Source organism: Tenrec ecaudatus, chromosome 7 (genome assembly GCF_050624435.1).
Source record: "Tenrec ecaudatus isolate mTenEca1 chromosome 7, mTenEca1.hap1, whole genome shotgun sequence".
Lineage (NCBI taxonomy): Eukaryota > Metazoa > Chordata > Mammalia > Afrosoricida > Tenrecidae > Tenrec > Tenrec ecaudatus.
In genome coordinates this window covers 64,898,126-64,918,886 of record NC_134536.1, presented here as the reverse complement: position 1 = coordinate 64,918,886, position 20,761 = coordinate 64,898,126, and the positions used below count along the sequence as shown (strand labels likewise).

The following is a 20,761-nucleotide window of genomic DNA, read 5'->3' as shown; positions in this document are numbered from 1 at the left end:
TTGCGATTCATAGCAACCCTATAAGGTAGGATGGAGCTCTCCCTGTGGGTTTCCGAGACTGGAACTCTTACCAGGACTAGACGCCTTATCTCTCTCTCTTGGAGTGGCAAGTGGGTTTGAATTGCAAACCTTGCAGTTAGCCACCCAACGAATAACCGAATATCCCACCAGGGCTCTTTACAGCCTAACTCAACCAAAACCAAACTCATTGTTATCAAGCCGATTCTGATACTTAGAGACCTTATAGGACAGGCTAGCACTGCCCCTGTCGTTCAGAACTGCTGACTTTACTGTCAGCAGCTCAACTTGTCATCACTGCCACCAGGGAGTTTAACCCTACTAGGTAGGTCCCTATCTGGCTACTCGACAGCACAGAGTAGAACTGCCTCTTTGACTTTCTGAGTCTGTAAATCTTTACAGGAGCAGAAAGCCTCATCGTGTTTCCTTAGAGCCTCTAGTGGGTTTGAACCGATTACCTTGCTGTTAGCAGCCCAACATGTAGTCCAACTATACCACCAGGGCTCCTTTGGGGTCGCTTTGATTCAGAAACAACTTGGTGGCAGCATATTTTTATTGGCATCATGCTTGTCAGTGTACCATTTTATAGATGGCACATTAAGAAGCAGTAAAGCAACTCTCCCACGCTTAGGGCTGAGCCAAGCCTGGAACCCAGGATCCTGCCTTCTGTCCATCGTGCTCTCCTGCCATGTGATTTTTAGGGCAGAGCTCAGGCTCTGGCAAGAGGGGTCCCCAGGACGAGACAAAAGCTGTCTTCTCTGCAGCCACATTGAAAAGGTGTTCAAAGTCACAAAGGTCATGTATCCTACCGCTTTGAAGAAGATGGCTCAGCAGCCCTGTCAGCTGGTGCAGAACAAACACCCTAGTGCCGGAGGCTCTGACTGTGAAGGAAAGTTTCCCAAAGAGTGACAGTGGCTGCCACAGAATGGTTGCTGGGAAGTTTGCCTGCAGACAAGGAGATGGACGTAGTGTATATAATCTCTAGAACCCAGAGGGTGTGGTGGCTACACACTGGGCTCAGTTCGAAACCACCAGCCACTCCCCGCAGTTCTCCCCTGTCCTGTAGGGTCACTGTGAGTGGGCATCGCCTCGAAAGCAGTGAGTTTGGTGAATTGCTTTTTCTGAGTCACTTAGAAAGCTCCGGTGACTTATAGAGATTACATAGCACATGCCCTCTGTCAGTGCCCCACAGAGTTCCAAGAATATCCCTCCTCCTCCCTCATTCATTCAACAGCTGTTAATTGAGCACCTGCTGGATATCGGGCATGATGTGGGGGCTGGAGAGACAGTGGCCAGCTAACCAGACGCCCTCCCTCCCCATAGGAAGCTTGCAGTCCAGTGGAACGACAGAGGCCCACCAATATTTGTAAGGTTGCAACTGTGGCAGGTCCGTGGCGGAGAGGGTAGCGAGCAGAGGATACCCATCCTCGAGATGTTTGCCTTGACCAGGGGGACTGGGAAGGCCTTTGCAGGATGGGGCACTGCACTCAAGGGAGAACATCCTAACGTTTGCCCAGCCAGACTCAGCTAGTCATCTAATCTCTTGAGTCATTCGAGTAAGACCCATCATCTCCCTAGCCTACCAAGGGCTTGCCTCCAGTGGCCTGGGCCTGTTAGGGAATGTCTGCCAGCCCTGCCAGGGGACTCCCCCCAGGCCTGCAGGAACCAGGCTTCACTCAGCCTGCTGGTATGCCTTATGATCACCTGAGGGCTTTTACACAAGCTACTCAGGCCCAAGTCCCACCTGGACCAATTAAATCGCAATCCTGGCAGGGGAGGGGAGGGGGCCGCAGAGTCAGGCACCAGTAAGTTAGCAAATCATCCCAGAGGATTCCAGTATGCAGCCAGGGCCGAGAACTGCTGCCTGAGATAAAGAAATGCCCATAATCTTGCTTTGCCCCATAATGATAATTTACATTTTTAAGGTAAAACACCCCAGAATACAAAAGGGATTACTTTGGCAAGGGAGGGGGTGGGAGAGGGTGTGTGTGTGTGTGTGTGCAGATCGTGGCGTTGGGCTTCCTTTCCCTGGTCTGTGCTTCCTGTGCCTGTGGCACGTGGTGGGAACACAGCAGAGGGCCGGGGGATGGAATTTCGTGGGTTCTGGAGTCAGGCTGGCCATTAGAAGGCAGGGCCCTTCCCAGGGCCAGGAGCGTTTGGTGCAGAGGTAAAAATATGGCACAGTCAAAGACCAAGGCCCCATTTCCTCTCTTTCCTCCCCTCGCTCACGCCTCTCCCACTGCTGCTATCTCTAACCGCACCCATTAGGAGGCTTTATGGGAAACCCAGAGCACCTTTGAAGAAGCGCATTCAGGTCTTAGAGAATTTTTGTTGTTGCTTGCCCTTTAAAAAACATTTTAAAAAATGAAAGAAAAAACGATTGCAAGCACCTTATATGTAAATGGAATGAATGTATTTTTGTCACTATGTTGAAAATATCCCCAGGCATCTGGTGTGTATGAATGTGTATACATAGTACATGTGTAATAAACATATTCTACCTTATGAATATTTATACTCAACATACATAGATATTGAACATAGACACACATATGTAAATAGTAGCCCTTGTAAACTATGCAAAGTGTTTCCAAGCATATGGATCATAGTGTATCACCAATAGAATAAACCCACCCCTAGCGTAGGATATAAGAAGTTAGCTTTTTAAAGAGATGCTTACAACAGGATCTAGTTACTCTCCACATATTAGCATTGCTGAAATGCTTATGAAGTACCAACTAAAAGTAAGGTAGGAGCCCTGGTGGTGTAGTAGGCTATGCACGGAGCTGCTGACCACAAGGTCCGCGGTTCAAAGCCACCAGCAACTGCCAGGGAGGAATGCAAAGTTTTTTATCCCCCAAAGAGTGACAGTCTCAGAAGCCCAAAGGGGCAGTTCTACCCTGTCCTATCGGGTTGCTATGAGTCGGCATGGACTCAACAATGGCACTGAGGATGGGTTTTGAAAAGTCAGGTACAAGACATGGCAGAGCAAGAAAAATGAAATGGATGGTTCTTTTCCCTTAGGGAGTCAGCTTCTCAGAATGGCTTAAAATCCAGCTAGGAAGGGTTGAACACTGGTGCTCCATTGGCATCATGCCTTCCCTGGGCTCTCTCATTTATACACCCCTCCACTGCCTCACCAGCTGCGGCTTGAAAGGGGGCCCATTTAGAGTAGCTGGAAGGAGCCCTGGTCGTGTAGTGGTTCCAAGCTGGGCTTGAGTCACAGATCAGCAGTTCAAAGCACCAGTGTGCTCCAGGGAGGAAGATGGGCTTTCTACTCGGAAATCCGCAGGGAAAGTTCTCCCGCGTTCTGTTGGGCTGCTATGAGTCAGAACGGACTCTGGGGGAGTGAGTTGTTTTTGTTTGTTCATTTAATATATATCTATATCCCAAATGTGTGCCTCCTTTTTTATCGCACTCGGATTTCTTAGGGAGAAAGCAAAACTACAGTAAAAAAGGCTCCCATATTAAAATGGTGAATATTTTCTTACCTACAGACTGAACCCAAGCATAATCTAAAGAACTTTTACTGAGAGGGAAGACAATTTACAAATTGGGATTACAGAGTCTAGAGTATTCTGAAATAAGTGATCCAAGAAGAAGACCATTCAGAAAAAAATTTATTAATTTTGGTTCTCTTTTTTTAAGTTTTATTGGCATCCAATTTATGTACCATACAATTCAGTGGTTTAATACATACATATGTATGTATAAAGAGTTGTGACATCTTTATCACAATCAATTTTAGAATGTTTTCTTTACTCTTGTACATTACTATTAGCTCCCCCTTTCCCCCCAAGTCCCCTTGTCATAGCCCTAGGAAATTATTCATCTAGTTACTGTCTCTGTTAATTAGCTACCAACAATGACAACAAAATAAAACACATGAAAACCTAAACCCAAAATAAAGCAGATGATAATAGAAACTAGAGCAAATTAGTGGGTCGACAAGGACAACAAATGATGGTTAAATTTTACCTCTATCTGTAGTAATCCGTTCTCGAATGCACTCTGTCTGAGGCCAAGACTACTCACATCCGTAATCAATAGTCTGAGAAAGTTTAATGAAGGTTTACTCTCAGCAGGGACTCAGCAAATGGATTTGGGGTTTTTACTGTTATTCATAGTCTTCTGCAAACTGGGTGCTCAGAATTTAAACTCTAATAAAATTCTCTCCTCTGATTTTGGATTTCATTATTTAAAATCCTTGGTTCACATGGGCTGGTCTGCTCCTTCTGTGTGGATTTAGAGGGCATCTCACTTAGATGGTTGCTTGTTTTAAATAAGCTTTTAAGACCCCTTGAACTTACAGGTGTGTCTTTCTTATAGTCAGGCACCATCTGATTTCTTCATCACCCTTTACTGTAGCCACCCATATCTTCAGAGATCCCTTAATGAGAGCAAGTATTGATCAGGGCTACATTGTAAAAGTGAATTGTTCTTAGATTAGGGCTAATGATTAGAAGTGAGCTTAAGACCCATTTGTGTATTTAAAGTTTATATATATGTATCTCAGGTTGTTGAGAAGTAATTAAGTAACTCCATGAGACATTTGGTAATTCTAATACTCATCAATCTAGCCAACACCATATAGATTTTTCATGTACTATTGAGAAAAGGAAAATACGAATAGATAGATAGGAAAGCTTTTTAGACTAAAATGCCTGGAACATTCACTTATAAAGTTAAAAGGCATCAGAACCCATAGATGTCCATAAATCTCAAAATTGAAACCAAAGTGAAACAAAGAGCCCCTCCCCCTCACACCCCACCTGCAAACTTCTTGTCCTTCCAGTTTGATGGGGCATGGCACTCCGCTCCCAAAGCCCATCCAGTCCCCCGCACCCCTGCAATCAGTCGAAGAAGCCTTTATTAAAAACAGGCTATCTGTTCTGAAAGGTACAAAATACGGATAGCTCGCTCAAATGACAGCGCGGAGTGTCATCACCAGGGCGTTCTGAATGGCATTTGTCAGTGGGCATATTCCACTCCATTAAAGTAGAAACCACGATCCGTGCTTGTCACAGCAGAACCACCGAGGGTGTATCGTATTGCGCACCCCCCCCCCACCCCATACATCACAACAGGTAGTTCTCAGCTGCTCCCTTTGTGCTAGACGTACATTTTATCTAAAGAGACAGCAGACAGAACTACCTGCTGCTTCCGGTGCAGGCTCTCCCTGTGTTTCTCTCCTTTCTCCTAGTTCACCGGGGCTTTTTCAAAATCGGTTGGCGGGGAGCCAGGAGCTCATCATTGCAATGCAGTGCAAAATGGAATATGCATAATTCTATGCAAGCCATATGTGAGGGAGACAGCTCAGCTGTGACTTTCAGAAGGCCAGGAGAGAGAGTGAGCGAGCGGCAGTAGGGCAAGATGAGCTGAGAGCAGAGCCCAGTGGAAGTGTTACCCAAGCGAGCGGTTTAATGAGCGTGCTGCGGAACACGCCTCCTTTCACCCCCTCTCCCTTCTCTCCGACTCCACACCAGCCCGGGAAGCGAGGAAGAGGAGACTGTGCGAGCGGTGTTGCTGACGGCTTCTGCGGACGCCCCCTTGAAACTTCCGCTTTCTTAATGAACAGTGCAGATCCAAACCACCGCAACTTTCCCTGCAGCTTCTTCATTAAATCTATTTATATATTTGTACTGCCTTTGATAGAAAAATCATTGTTCTTATTAGATCACCGCTCGTTCAGATCTTTCATTTCAAAGCGGAGGGGAGCCTCTTTCTCTCTGAGAGTATTACAATGCAAAAAATATATATGACGCTACAAATTGCTTTCTCCTATGGCCTTGCTGTGTAGAAGTTTTTTTTAAGTGCATTATCTAGGATTGCTTAAGCATGCCAAAAAGTTTAAACACGTATGTATGTCACGTAAGCCTCCAAGTGCCACGAAAGCCACACGGAGGGGTGGTCCTTACCAATGGAGGGATTTGATTTTTGGTGTGTCTCAGATTGGTTTAACCATCACACCACAAGAAAGTGGCACGTGCACACCCAACTATGTGAAGAAGGAAAAAAAAATCCCAAGTTTGGAGATCTGAAACGGCGTACTGCGTATTTAAACAAGCTTCTTGATAATGTTGTTATTTCTGGATTCCCGTTTGTGTAAATGATCTGAGCTGTTATGCTTTTAGCTTTTTTTTCCCTTCCATTATTTGTAAGTCCCTAAATAGGCCATTATATTTCCCTTCAGGCTAGAGATGAAGATGGACATGCTGAAAGATTTCCCCAGCAGCACTATGCTAAGGAAACTCCAAGGCTTGCCTTCAAGAATAACTGCGAACTACTTGTAAGAATCCCGTACTTACAACAAGTCTAGAATGTTACTGTAGCACAGTGAAAACCGTTTTTGAAAGGATTTGTTCATTATTACATAATTTATGAAGTATTACGGTTTTTCTGTGTAGAGTTCTAAATGCTAATGCTGATATATTAATGATAAGATCTCAAATTGTTTGCAAATCTTTTATATCTGATGATAGCTCTTGAAGGGCCGTGTTTTTATTCGCTTGCTTGGTGCAGGGGTTGATAAGCAGCCATTTGGAGAGGGGCTGGTGAAGTTAACAATGCGGAGAAAGGCAGTTGATGTACCATGTAGCGTGGAGACAACCCGAGCCCACCCGGACCCCTCCTCCTCCTGGCTAATTGTACACTATTTTAGGAGACAACATTGTAATATTTTGTTCCGCTAGGAAAGCTAGCAGAGTTGACACCCGGTCGGTCCTTCCCTGAGAATTCAAGTCTTCCTCCTTTCTCTTGCCAAACGCCGTCAGGCACTCTGTCTCTCCTGCGTGGAAGGAGCCAAAGCAGTGACAGGACCGGGGCTGTTTACAAGTCGTGAGCACGAGGACATCAGCTGTGACAGAAGCTCGGCTCTGCGGCAGGGTGGATTTGCTGCTCATTTTTGCACGGACAGCCAGACGAGATGAAAAGCAAGCAGGGAGGCCTATTCTATTTCTATTAAAGGAGTCTGTTGGGACCTTGTGTTCTTGATGAGCTTTTGAAAGCATTTTGTTTACCTAAAGTCAACAGAGGACGAAGCGTTGTTTACGCCGCGGTCCAAGCAGGCTTTTGAAAACGGACGGAATGAGGGACTAGCTCCAGGGGCCCTCGGTGCTCTCCCCTGTTCAACTGCACGGAAGGCAGAGCGTTTGCTCCCACGACATCAGGGGTTCTCAACCTCCCTCAGGCCGCAACCCTTTCACACAGGTCCTCATGTGGCGGTGACCCCCAACCATCAAATTATTCTCATTGCTACTTCATCACTGCCAGTTTGCTACTGCTCTGAATCGGGCGACCCCTGTGAAAGGGTCGTTCGACCCCCAAAGGGGTCTCGACCCACAGGTTGAGAACCGCTGCACTCAATGGCAGCACTGTGAGAGACCGAGGGTGCTGGTCAGTCGATACGTTTTGAGGTAGTCGACATGCTGCTGAATTTGGAAGGGTTGGGCTCAATATGGGAAAATTCTGCCAGATCTCCACACTAGGGACCAGTCTGTGGACTGAGAGCTGACACAGACTGCTCTGTTCATTGAAGACAAAATGTCCAAAGAGCAGGAGGGACGAGCAAAACGATCCAATTCTGAGGCGTCTGCACCGCAGTGGCCGCAGGAGCTGGCTGCCCGGTGACAGTAGCATCGCTCACTTCCCTGTGACCCACCAGCTGCAGGCAAATCTGCTGCTGACAGCCGCAACCTGTCTGAAGTGTGAGCTCACCTGGTATTTTAGCTTGGAGGCTTTAAACATGCGCTCTTGCTGCCATAGGTCTCATGGGAGACTGGTCGTTCATTTCCGCGTCCAATAAGCACCACCAGTCGGCAGTTCAAACCCACCAGCCACTCGTAGGGAGAAAAAGGAGGCCATGAAGATTTGCCGCCTCAGACACCCTCCTGGATGGCAGTGGGTTTGGTTTATTTGGATGGTCGTGAGTTTCAGTTGAAAACCTAAGCTCCTGTCAGGATGCTTTTGGGAATCGCTCCCTTCTCAGCAAGCTGGTGAAAAGTAACACGTCCGATTGGATTCTTTTTTCGATTGGTGAGGGAAACACTTGACTGAGCCCGGATGTGGTCAGTTTATATAGGAGGAAGTACAGTATATATGTTGATATCTTTTCTAGCTGTGTTTGGGGGCAGGGGGTGTATGTTAGTGCTCTGTACTTCAACGCAATATTGTGTTGGCGGTGGTTTTGAGAGATTGGTACAATCTGTGTCCTTGTGGTCACCATTAGAAATGCTTTCGTTGGGCCTGTAGACTCTGCAGTGATAAAAGTAAAAGGCGAGTAAAGAGAAAGAAACAAGGGAGTTTATTTCTCCGAGGAGAAATTCCGTTTGTTTGAGCAGCCGGAGCAGGCCGGGTGTCCGGCTGGTTATGATGCTCTGAGAAGTTAGGCTCCGACATGAAAGCGGCTTGTTCCTTCTTGAGAGAGGAGTAGGAGGCCCTTGGCGTTTTTCTTCGTGCAGCTTCAATCACATCTCTAGCGACTCTGTCAGGGAGGATTGTGAGCACCCCGCCAAAGTGCTTTCTCAGCTCCGGGGCGGTCTGGCATCTTCTTGCTGGTTCACCCGCAAGTTGGTTCTTGCAGTTGGATTGGCGCTGTGGTGATGGTGGTGGGGAGGGCGCTTCCCAGGGCCTCCCAGGAGAAAGCATTGGCGGGTGCAGGTGACGGGTGAGTTCCCCAATGATCCAGGCATGAGGCTGGGCAGCTAATCCATGAACCACTGCTCTGATGGCTAGAAAGGACCGAAACAGGCCTTGTCTGTGGCTTTTGCTGTTGAAAGTCGGATGGCTCCAGCTTCCCTGTTTTCCCTCTCCTTACCATCCGTTCCCTCCACTTCCACTTCTTGGAAGGAGGCAGAAATATTAAGTAACCAAAACACAAACACAGTAAGATCGATGCCTGGAATACGCAAGCATTGACAAGGAAGGCTCCGACAAAGGAAGCGTTGGCTGATAGAAAAATCTGCTCGGCGACTGTAGATTTCCTGTAGAGTATTGATTTTTTTCCATTTAAACCCCAAACTGTGATATGTGCCTTCACACTTAATGCACAACACAGATGACTAGATATTTAGCTTGGGGGCCAAGATTCTGTAGCTGATGACTGTGCAGCAATTTCCTTACGCTTTTTGTTAATTCTGAAAGTGCACACTGTCAAGATAAATGATGTTGTGGGTAAAGTGGGTTATATTTGGCATGTTATGATCCAGTATGGGCCCCATCTATCTCTTCATAGAGAGGAACCTACATGCACACGTGCACGCACATGCGTGAGGTATTTTGCTGGCACGTCTGAGTTTATGACTAAAGCACAAAGAATTTCCAGTAAAGTAACATGTAGAACGTTGACATCATGTAACACTATAGCAACATAGCTGATGACCGCCCAGAAGAGAAACATGAAAGCCAGCCATGCGTGACTACTCATTGCCCCAAATTCCAACTCCATGACGGGCTGCTTCCTCCTCATGGTGACTTCATCCTTTGGGGACCGGAGACCCTCTTATCTTCCCCTATTACAATGCTCATGTCACTAGCGGGAGCTGCTGAGTTAAGAGCCACAGTGAAAAGAGGACCTCAAACATATTGTGAACTTAAACATGCGTTCTCGTCAGCCAGCACGCGTCTCAGTTCTCGGAGCGAGACTTTGCAGGAACACGACACAAGCTGAGTTCTTAGAGGGAGAAGTTGTAGCTGGAGGAAGAGGAATCTTGACAGGGCTTGGGGAAGGTGCCGAGGACAGCCGAGCTCTTGCTCCAAATTTATTTGGCATCAGCTCAGAGGAACATCGATGCGTTCACGAAGAAGGTTAAAGAACTAGGAGGGGGTGGGTGGGGAGCAGCAACTTTGGGTTATTTGGTGTAGGGCAAAGCCGTTTAGGAAGTCTGAAAGAGGCAATGAGCAAAAGCAAGCTTAATGGGGAGGTCTGTCCGGGGAGGGAGGGGACTGGTGACTGGTTTTCCTTGATTCCTGAGTCACCACCCAGACAGAGTCTGAGTCCCTTTGGCTTTCCCTCCGGCGGCTGGAGCTGTGGTAGGAGGAAACGGACACTGGGAAGCCAGATAAAAATAACACCAGGGAAGAATTCTTTCTGGTCACTGACAAAGCCAGTGTAGAAAGAGGAGGAAAGCAATTTTAGTCTGTGGTCTTGTGATCAGAGTCGGTGGGGAGGAGAGATGGCTGGGCAGTGCTTGTGTGGGCTGTTTCCCCGTCTCATTTCCTGGGGGAGGTGGGCAGGTGCGTTAAGCACGTAAGGGGAAGGTTTCCTTGCACAGTGGAACTGCTCTGTGTTCGTGCAGTGTTCAAGTCACGAGAGATCACGGAGCATCTTCTGTGTGCCAGGCAGTGTTCTCAGCCACGCAGGTGGGGGCCGAAGATAGAAAAATACACAGTCCATTCCCTGAAGCAGCTTAGAGGGCAGGATCTATAGGATGATCACCATCGAGAAGGTAGGCTCTTGGGTCTTCCTGGCAGTCAGATTTTTGTCCCAGCTGTTGTCGCCCTTGTTGGGCATCCTGGAGTCGGTTCTGATGCAGAGTATGAGGCAATGTAACCTCCCCGGCCCGGTTCCCACTCCCACAGTCGCTGCTATATTTGAGCCCATTGTTGCAGGCGGTGTATCAATCCATCTTGTTGAAGGGTTTCGTCTTTCTCACTGCCCCTCTATTTACCAAGCACGGGGTCCTTCTCCAGGGACGGCCTCCCCTGATGACAGGCCCTGAGTCTGGGAGAGAAAGTTACCACGCTCCCTCCTAAGCAGCGTGCTGGTGGCACTTCTTCCAACACGGATGTGACTTTCGCTCTTCTGACAAGCCATGGCGTACTGAATGGCCTTTGCCAGCATTGTAATTCAAAGACATCCTTTTTGGTCTCCGTTGGCTCTCTAGCGAAGGCTTTTAAACCCATTGCCCTGGAGGCAGTGTTGCCTCATGGGGTCCCCACGAGTCCTTCGCAGGGTAGCGATCTGGTGGTGGCGGGTGGGTGCTAGTTGAGCTCGTTTTCAACTCTTCGTGACCCCAGGAGACAGAGCAGAAGGGCTCCTAAGGATTGCGAAGCTGTTGTGTTTGCAGAAGCATGTCACCTGGGCTTTGTCCTGTGGAGCCCCTGGGTGGGGGTCTGCACCGCCACCCTTCTGGTTAGCAGAGAAGCACTTCATGGTTGCACCACTAGAGGTCCTAGCCACCCCAAAACACAACAACCAATCAAACCAGTTGTTATTTTTATCTGTTTCCACTGGTGGCGAACTCGTGTGTGTGTGTGTGTGTGTGTGTGTGTTTGTGTATGAGAGAGAGAAAGAGAGAGAGAGAATGGAGCTGGGAGCCATAGGACTTTCGAGGCCTGATTTTTCGGAATTAGATAGCAAGACTTCTTGTGAAACATCTCTGGGTCGGCTCAAACCTCCAACCTTTTAGTTAGTAGCCAAACATAGCCCTTTGGACCACGCAGGAACCCCACCTTGGCCTCAAAGTCTTCTATTTTATGGGGGGCACATCTGCGTCATGTCAGATAGCATCGCTGTCTTATTTCATTGACCACCCTGAACCTTAGACTGTCAGCTGTAAAATACGGTTAAATTTTATAGCTCCATTGGAGTAATCAAACTTTGCCAGGGAAAATACCTTTGGCCTAGACCTTCTTACACTGGTCAGAGTTTTACAGTTGGATCTGGGGAAGGGAAGGGAGCATTCAAGTAGAGAGATGAGGAAGCCCAGGCATAGACCAGGACCCTAGTAGGTAGCCTGAGTTGGGTAGCGCATAGAATACCTGAAGGGTAAGGCGTGAACAGGCAGGGGGGCTCCTTGGCAGGGATCTCAAATATTGTCACTGCCTGGCCTTTCCTATGTCTCCTTCATGGACAGGATGAGTACTTTTGTAAAATTAATAAAAATAAAACCAGTAAGGAAAGTTTCCGAGATACACCAAAGGCGAGCAGAGGTGAGTCATTGAATGAATTTCCATCTCCAGCTTCGAGTTATCAACTAGGGCTACTCTTGTTGTATTAATTTATCAGCCCCCCCCCTTTTGCTGAATCAGATAGGGTATTTTGTTTATTGTGGGGTGGGTGGTGAATGATAAAGACTTTAGCCTCTTGCTTCGCTTGGTAGGTGAAAAATGCATCAATACCAATTCAACCCGGGGCTGGGTGGGGAGCCTTGGCTTGGGACTAGGTTCACCCAAAACTCATGGCTGGTTTGTGCAGGGGCCTCTCCCTTCTTGCTCAGCTGGGCCTTGGAAAGCGTGGGCCTTCAGGGCAACGTTGGAAAACCTTCAGAAAGACATACCACAGGGCCAGGGGTGACCCGACTCTCCCTCACTCGCAGACCTTGATGTTGTTGTTTAAAGTAAGATCAGGTCCCTTTGCAGCCCAACCTAGCTCACCGAATACACGCTGGCCTCGTCACGAGAGTGAAGGGGTGTGTGTGCAGGTTTTCAGGTATCAGTTAGTACTCGGACTTGCCTGCTAGAACACTTCCACTTTCCCCTAATAGAAACGGCTGCATGTTATGTGAGGTTTGATAGGAGGTACAAAATGGGTGCAGTGGGCCAAAAGACCCTCATGTTGAACACGATTGGTCTAACACAATGTCATATCTTGCCCCCGCTGAAAGGGGGTCTGTACACTGTGGCTTTGATGCCCCCACTGAGCCGCTCAGGCACTGAGAGCTCAAAGAGAACATTGCCTGACTGTGGTTCCGTGGCAGAAAGGCTGGGCCAGTTTCCTGGAATAATCATCATTAAAGAAGAAAGGTGCAGAATGGCCCAGAAAACCCCAAGGACTACTGGCTGCCTGGCAAGGATTGGCCTGCCCCACGTTGTTTTTTCCCCACCCACCCTTTCTCGATCCCTTTAGTCTGAGGGCATTCCTGGGCTCCTATGGTTTCCTCAATGTGTTTTTAGAAAAACAGAACTTTTCAGAAAGAAAAGTAGCTACCTTAGACTAACCAAAGTCGAAACCTGTTTCCCTTCCAACCCTTCCAACTCAGAGTGGCCCTTGAGGGGACAGAGGAGAAGGACCGTCTTCACAGAGGCAGAACGCCGCGGCCTTCTCCCTGCTGGGCTTGAAGGGCTGACCTTTGGTGAGCAGCTGAGTGCTTCACCGCTGCGCTACCAGATTCCTTATCTTAAGCAGAGGAATGAGCGATGCCAGCAGAGGTGGTGCAATTGTGTTTCAGAGCAACCATCTAGACCTTGTGCAAGTGAAAGGCGTGGATTCCACGTCAGTGTTATTGTCCACCGTGCATCCGTCCGCTTCCATCTGTGCCCCTGCTCTCCACCTGTGTCTGCTGCTTCTCGCTCACACTCTTCAGCTGCTTGGCTTCCTCTGCTGCCATGATTTTGTGGTTCTCCTGCACAGCGGTGTTCTGGCCTTCAGTAAACTATCTCCTCTCGCGTCCCCATCCATGAAAACTCTATTTCAGCTCCATCTGTGTGTGTGTGTGTGTGTGTGTGTGTGTGTGTGTGTGTGTGTGAAGTGTCTTTATTTGGGGGTGAAATCAGTTGTAGGAGGACTAGAATTCCCTAGGTTCTGTTTTGATATGTGGTCCTCTGGGGGAGAGATAGGGAGGCACTCTCGATTTGATCTGAGACCCTTGGTACTAAGCCATGGGGAATCTGCCTGTCCAGGGTCAGGGCCATTGCACGCAGAAGCCCGAGGCTTAATGATAATGGTTTGGTTTTCACATGTTACCCTGTGGTGTCTCTTGGGGCCAGAGGGAAGGATGGAGAACCATCAGTTCTCTCGGAGAGCCTCTGGGGTGTCTTGGAGAGAGAGCCTTCACCCTGCTCTGAAGACCAGCCCTCTGTGCCACTGGGCAAGACCTTTGTCTTCCCTGAGCTTCCGCATCTTTATCAATAGGACAAATGCAGCACCTACCACAGAGGGCAGTTTGGAGGAGTAAATGGGGCCATTTGTGTGTGAAATACTTAGCATCCTGTTCTGTGAGCAGTCATTTGTGGCTAATAAAAGGGACTGAGAAGGTAGCATTTGTGTAGCAAATCATGACGCCAATGCTGGGAGTGCCCGCCTTTATGCTCCAACTAAATGGTTTGGATTAAAACACAAATGTAATATTGTCAGTTAGGATGATGTGCTTCAGAAAGGTCCTTGAACATCACTTGCTAATGTAGAGCACCAGGCCTGCCTGCTGGTTGAGGGCAGATGCTGCTGATTTGTGGGATCCTGCAGTGTAGGCAAAGCATTAAACATTTCCCCCAACATGATCATGCTGTTGTGGTGAGAAACCTGGATTCTTGAGCTAGACTGGTGTGCCTCAGACTCAGGGATTTCCCCTCCACTCATGGAGTGTGCTGCCGCGGGCACGCCAGGGAGTCTGTCCGTGCGCCTCCTTCTCTTCAGAGAGGGGAGCAACCGTGCCTGCTGGGTAGGGTTGGTGTGAGGTATCACTGAACAAATACCTGGAAGGTGCTTAGATGGGCATTTGGCCAACAGTGGGCATTCAGTCCGTGTCAGTTACATTGTTGTGATTATGAGCATTATTTATTCCAAGGTTTCTGCCTTTTAACCACATTGGCCAGGTTTTCTACCAATAGATTCCCTGAACAGTTTGAGTATTCAGGTGCACACAACAGCCACAATTCCTTCTAAACAATAGGTGCATTATGCAGCTAACTTTTAGAGCTAACCATACATGTGTGTGTATGTATATACACACATGCACACACACGTGTATATGTATATATACACATGCATAAATACATGTATTTATAGAAAATCCTCAAGGAGCATGTTCTATATGATCCCAAACCTCCTTGTCCTGCCCTATGAAAATGTTGTCTGCTGAGCCAAGGAGATGAGAAAACACGCTTTGTAGGGTGCCTCCAACATGCTCCCCATCTTTGTAAACCCTTCTAGACCCTTCATTCTCACCACAACTTGGCTTGGTAGATATTGTTGCCATTGAACACACGGGAAGTGCAAACTCAGAGGTGTTACTTAGCTTGCCCAAGACAGGGGTAGCAGACAGTCCAGAGAGGAGCTGACGGGGCCAGAGTTTACCTCTCAATTGTCCGATGACACTCTCCAGCCTTCTCTCCAGCCACTGCTGCCTCCTCTGGGCCAGGGGCGGGTCTGCCCAGAGAAGGGGTTCCATCTGTAGGGTATAAAAAAATGAATGAAGCCATTCATTTAGAACCACTCTTCCTCGCTTCTGGAGAGTCAAACTTCTTTTGTGGATGTCTGAAGCCAGCAAGAACATGACAGAGAATGCTGGAAAGTGTACTTCATTCAGAAAGGCACATCACTGTTTCAGCATTAACCATGCATCATGCATGTGGGGGGGAAATCAAAAACACGTTTGTGTGTGTGTGTGTGTGTGTGTGTACACAGTCATGCATCACATACTGCCCATTTGGGCAACATAAAAGAATATATAGATATATATATATTCCCAAAAGGTTATACTTGAGTTGAGAAAACCCCAGTTGAAGAGTAGGACATAGAAAATTCAGCAGGTTCCTGTACACAACACGAGTATCCCATGTCTCTTGTGTATAAAGCAGTTGGGCTCCCAGACGTATAGTGGTACCATACATGCATAACCTATAAGACATTCATCTTGACGGTGATAATATATGTTTATGTGATTGGCTTATGCCTGGGCTGTGCTGCATTTTCTATCTAAAGAGCTTACAGTGTATGAGGGGATAACCCCCCCAAAAAAAACCTGGAATTTTTTCCCCCAAAAGCTATGTATTTAAGTTTTTTTTTTTTACAAAACAAACAATCACCTTTAAAATACTCTCCATAACACTCAATACATTTGTCAGATCTGCAATTCTATTCTTGGAAACATTTTCAAACTCATCTATTTGGATGGCTGACAGCATCTCCCTCGTTGTTTCTTTCACCTCTTCTATGTTGTCAAATTGCTGTCCTTTCATGTCCCTGTTCATTCACGGAAACAGAAAGAAGTTGTACAGAGAGAGGTCAGGTGAGTCAGGCGCATGGGGCAAGTTTTTTGCCCAAAGCTGGCACACTGAGATGTCTGCGTGAGCAGGTACATTGTCGTGGTGGCAAAACCAGTCCCCCGTCTGCCACAAACCAGGCCTTTTTCGGTCACACACTGTTATGCAACTTTTCAGACCCTCTACATAGAAAGCTTGATTCACAGTGTGACCTGGTGGGACAAACTCCAAATGCATGATCCCCCTCACATCAGAAACACAGATGAGCATCGGGGTCTGGGGGGGCAGCCTGCTGCGACTCGGAGGCAGCAGCACCCGCATTACCTCTTTGTTGGATTTCTCTTTTGAAAATAGTCCCGAGGAGTCTACGCTGCCTCCCAACTCACCCAAAGCAGCCCTAGTGGCAGCAGCAGCAGCAGCAAGAGGCACGGAAGGAGTATCTATTTGGAAATGACACAAAAGCTCGTTAAACAAAGCCCAGGCGGAAAATCAGTCAATGCTGTTGCTGGCAGGTTAGGCTGTAGCACTCAAGAGCCATGATGGGCCCCCAGAGAAAGACAGGGTTCTCCAACCTGCCCCACTGAACGCGACCAGGCGAGCTGAATCAGGCAGACGGGGGTTCTTTTGTGGTGTGGCCTGTGGGCCAAACACAAATCAAATCTCTCAGCGGAAGACCATCCCTTCCAATGCACTAAGAAAAAGTGGGCCCAGATTACGATATGGTGTTCACACAACATCCAAATCGCATACCTCCTGCTTCACAGAATGTGCATTGATATTCAGCAATGCATGACAAAACAAAACCCAAACCCCAAACCTAACACACTGATAAGCAATCAATTTTCAATATAAAAATGCACCAGTAACAAGCCAGAACCAACATTGATGTCACTCAGTCACATGCTTAGTTAATGATTAGAACCACAAACTAACGAAAGTCTCTTGGGAGTCTCAGGGAAATGACTCAGAGTACTTGGACTTGAGACGAATGAACTGTGTGGGTAACAGGGAGGCAGGAATAGAAGATCCCTGGGAGGGGTGGATGTGATGGGGGAGTGGCAAGGAGACATTGTAAAAAGGAAAGAGGGAAGAAAACCCAAGACCGCCTGCCATCGAGTCGATTCCAAGTCACAGGGACTCAAGAGGACATAGCAAAACTGCCCCATAGGGTTTCTGTGACTGCCATCGCTACCACATCTTTCTCTTGGGGAACAGTTGGTGGGCTTGAACCGCCAACCTTCTGGTTAGCAGCAAAGTGCTTTGACCAGTGTCCCAGCAGGGTTCTGTAAGAAGGAAGATCCCAAACCAAAGTCACTGCTATCAAGTCGATTCTGACTCACCACCACCTTATATTGGGTTTCCGAGCCGGTAAATCTTTACAGGAGCAAACAGATTCATCCACCCCCTAAGGAGCAGCTGGTAAGTTCGAACCATCAACCTGGTAGTTAGCTGTCCAATACCTAGCCAGGGCTCCGTAAGAAGGAAACTCACTGCCACCGAGTTGGTGCTGCCTCATGGTGACTCTGTAGGACAGGGTAGAACTGCCCCGTGAGTCTCAGAGACTAACTCTTTAGGGGAGTAGAAAGCCTTGTCTTTCTTCTGTGGAGTGGCTGGTGGTTTTGAACTGCCAACTTTGCAGTTAGCTACCCAATGCATAACCACTGTGCCACCAGGGCTCCCTAAGAAGGAAAACAGAGGCTTATAATTAATTAAACTGCAAATGAGCAGGTCCAAGTAAATAAGAGTTTCTAAGATACTGTGTTTTTTGCATTGCATTTAGGCTTGAGGTCTCCAACAATTGTGGTTTTGGTGCATTGTTGGGTGGCCAGGTACCTATTCTGATGCATCAGGCTTTCCTGGAGGGCCCCTGCTGCAGGCTGCACACAGCCAGGACTGGATGCTGTGCATCCGCGCGATGGCAGGGCTTTGAAGCTGCCGCATTTTAACGTCTCAGAAAGGGCAGTAGCATATTACATCAACGGCATGTCACTATCCAATTGGCAGAATTTGTTTTTTTTTCTTTTTTGCTGGGTTTTAACCCAGCAACAAAACCCACTGCCCTTGAGTTGCTTTAATGCTATTAAGGTGGCGTCTGTGTGATGCGCTGTGAGGGCCGGGCTCACTGAATCCGTGTTAACCGAGTGCCTCCGTGACATAGTGCAGGCAGAGGGGCAATGCTGAAGGGCTGGTATGGACCGTGTGTCTGCCACCGATGAGGATGGTGTGGAGGGGTGGCCTTTGGTTGTCTTGAGTGCCCATTTTTTTTGTGTGTGTGCCATTTTCCCTTTGGCGGAGCCGATGATGGCTTGGCTCATTCCTGCAAGTGAAAGGTTGAGCCGGTAAAGACACATAAGATAGGCCAGGTTTAAAATGACAAAGAGCACGTTTGCCTTAAGTGGTCAGAAAATTTCTGCGCGTTCTACTTTGGTTCGCATGTCCCGTCAGTAGTCCTCTTGAAAACTCATGATGAGATCTTGGTAGAGGACCAATGGCATTTATCTCCCAGCCTCTGTGTGTGTCTTTCTCTCTCTTGAAACAGAATAGCTATAGAGTTCATGAGGGTAAAATATGCTTTTATAACTGAGAGTCCCTTAACCACCACCATCATCCTCACCACTATTAGCTCTTACAGAGGTACCCAGCCTACAGAAGAGGCAGGTGCACAGGGAGGCCTCTTTTTCACTGCAAAGAGCATTATAAGCTTCAGCCAGGCTACCGGTCTAAACACTGTGAAGCACCGTGCAGTTTTTTGGGGTGCTCAAGTCTCAGTGTAGTAGTTTGGTTTCCTCTGAAGGGAAAAGTTGATTATTCTAATTCTAATCCTTCGGCACACGGGCCAGGATCTGTTAGATGCATCATTGTGTGAATGAGCAGGAGGAAAGTCACATAAACTTTGCTCAGTAGCAAAGCCTGGAAAGGGAAGAGAGCATCATTTAAATGTTGAGCATGCATTGGCGTAGGTTATCACAGAACTGTCCCGAGGACTAAACGATGTGTAATTTGGGGATCTTCCTTCTTCAAACTCTGTGGAAAAATTTCACAAAGCCTGGTGCCTGCCGATAGCCATGTCAATCAAGTATTTTCACTCCTTCATTCACTGCCATGAAGTCGATGCCAAGTCCTAGTGATCCCATCAGGCAGAATACAGAACCACCCCTGCGGGCGTCTGAGACGGTAGCTCTTTGTGTGAGCGGGAGCCTCATCTTTCTCCTGTGGACGGCCAGTGGTTTGGAACTGCTGACCTTGTGGTGAGCAGTCCAACACACAGCTGCTCTGCCACCAGGGCTGCCCGTCAAGGGTTTGGACACTTGTAGATTGTCAGATCAACGTGTAAAGACTGTCCCGCAGAACTACGTCGCTTGGGGCTATTAATATAGTTATAGGGAGCCCAGGAAGAACTCCTGGTGGTGTAGTAGGCTGTGCATTGATTTAGCTGCTAACCACAGGTTAGTGGTTCCAACCTACCAACTGCTCTGCAGGAGACAGATGAGATTGTCTGCTCCCATAGAGATTTAAAAGTCTCTGAAACCCAAGGAGACAATTCCACTTTGTCCTGTAGGGGTGCTGTAGACTCCATGGCAGTGAGTTGAGTTTTGAGGGAGTCCAGATGACACTATTGAGCAAGTACTGGACCCCCAACTGCAAGGTGGGCAGTTGAAACTCACCAGCCACCCCTCAGGAGAACGACGTGACTGCTTATTCCTATAAAGATTTATAACCGTAGGAACCCCGTGTAGGGTTTTTACGAGTTGGAATCCACACCACTGGTCTGTCAATTGGTCGTCCTGTGGAGCCTTTCGTGTTGCTGAGATGCTGAAAGCGATGTCGCTGGTCTTTCCCATACCAGCAGGGTCACCCAAAGAGAACAGCCTTCAGCAGAGCTTGACGGCTGCTAGTAACCACATGAGCTGGAATTGACCCAATGGCAGTGCTTGGGGTCCTATATTTACTAGGTAAGTTTGAAAATACACAACATCATTGTTTGATGCCCAACTTTTTTTGTGTTGTTAGGTGCCATTGAGTCAGTTACAACTCGTAGTGACTCTGTGTGCAGCCGAAGGAAACCCTGCCTGGCCCCGCACCCTCCATGTCCTCTCGCTCGAGCCCATTGTTGCAGCGATGGTATCCGTCCCTCTTGTTGAGGGGCGTCCTCTTCTTCGCCGTTCCTCAGCTTTGTCAAGTGTGATGTCCTTCTCTCGGGACTTCCCTCTTCTGACAACTTGTCCTAAGTCCGTGAGACAACATCTCACCATCCTAGCTTCCCAGGAGCCTTCTCTTGGCGGACCATGCTACTTTCAGTACTCTTCTCCAGCACAGCCATTCGGAGTCATGCATTCTTCTCCAGTCCTCCTTGCTTCACCTGGGGGCCAACTTTCACAGGGATCTGAGGCCATTGACAATACTATAGCTTAGTCAGGTGCGCCTCAGTTCTCAGAGTAACCTCCTTGCTTTTCAACACTTTAAAGAGGTCTTGTATCACATGATTATGCAATACAGTGTGTCATGTGATCTCTTGACTGCTGCTTTCATGGGCATTGGACTGGGGGTCCAAACAAATATGAATCCTTGACATCAATCTTCTCTTTGCTTGTAATGATGTTGCCTGTGGGTCCAGTGGTGAGGGTTTTCTTATCGAGAGTCGTAATCCACACTGAAGGCTGCCCTCCTCTATCTTCATCAGCGAGGCTTCAAGTCTGCACATTGCCCGTTGCTAATAAGTTTTCCTCCAGTTCCGATGCTGCATTCTTTTCTTATTATCCAGCGCCTCTGATTATTTACTTGGCATATAGAATGAGTAAGCATGGTGAGAGGATAGGACCCT

At 47.8% G+C, this 20,761-nt stretch overlaps 1 protein-coding gene across 3 annotated transcripts in view; it reads left to right on the top strand.

Moving 5' to 3' along the window:
- Positions 1 to 20,761, top strand: part of SOBP (sine oculis binding protein homolog) — a 204,583-nt gene that overhangs the window by 117,916 nt on the left and 65,906 nt on the right. For 2 of the 3 annotated variants that reach the window (XM_075554700.1, XM_075554701.1), the window contains exon 5: positions 6,212 to 6,307. The exons of the other annotated variant lie outside the window; for it this stretch is intronic. In XM_075554700.1, the coding sequence (XP_075410815.1) occupies positions 6,212 to 6,307 (96 nt within the window). The remainder of the gene's footprint in view (positions 1 to 6,211; positions 6,308 to 20,761) is intronic. 3 annotated transcript variants of the gene reach the window in all.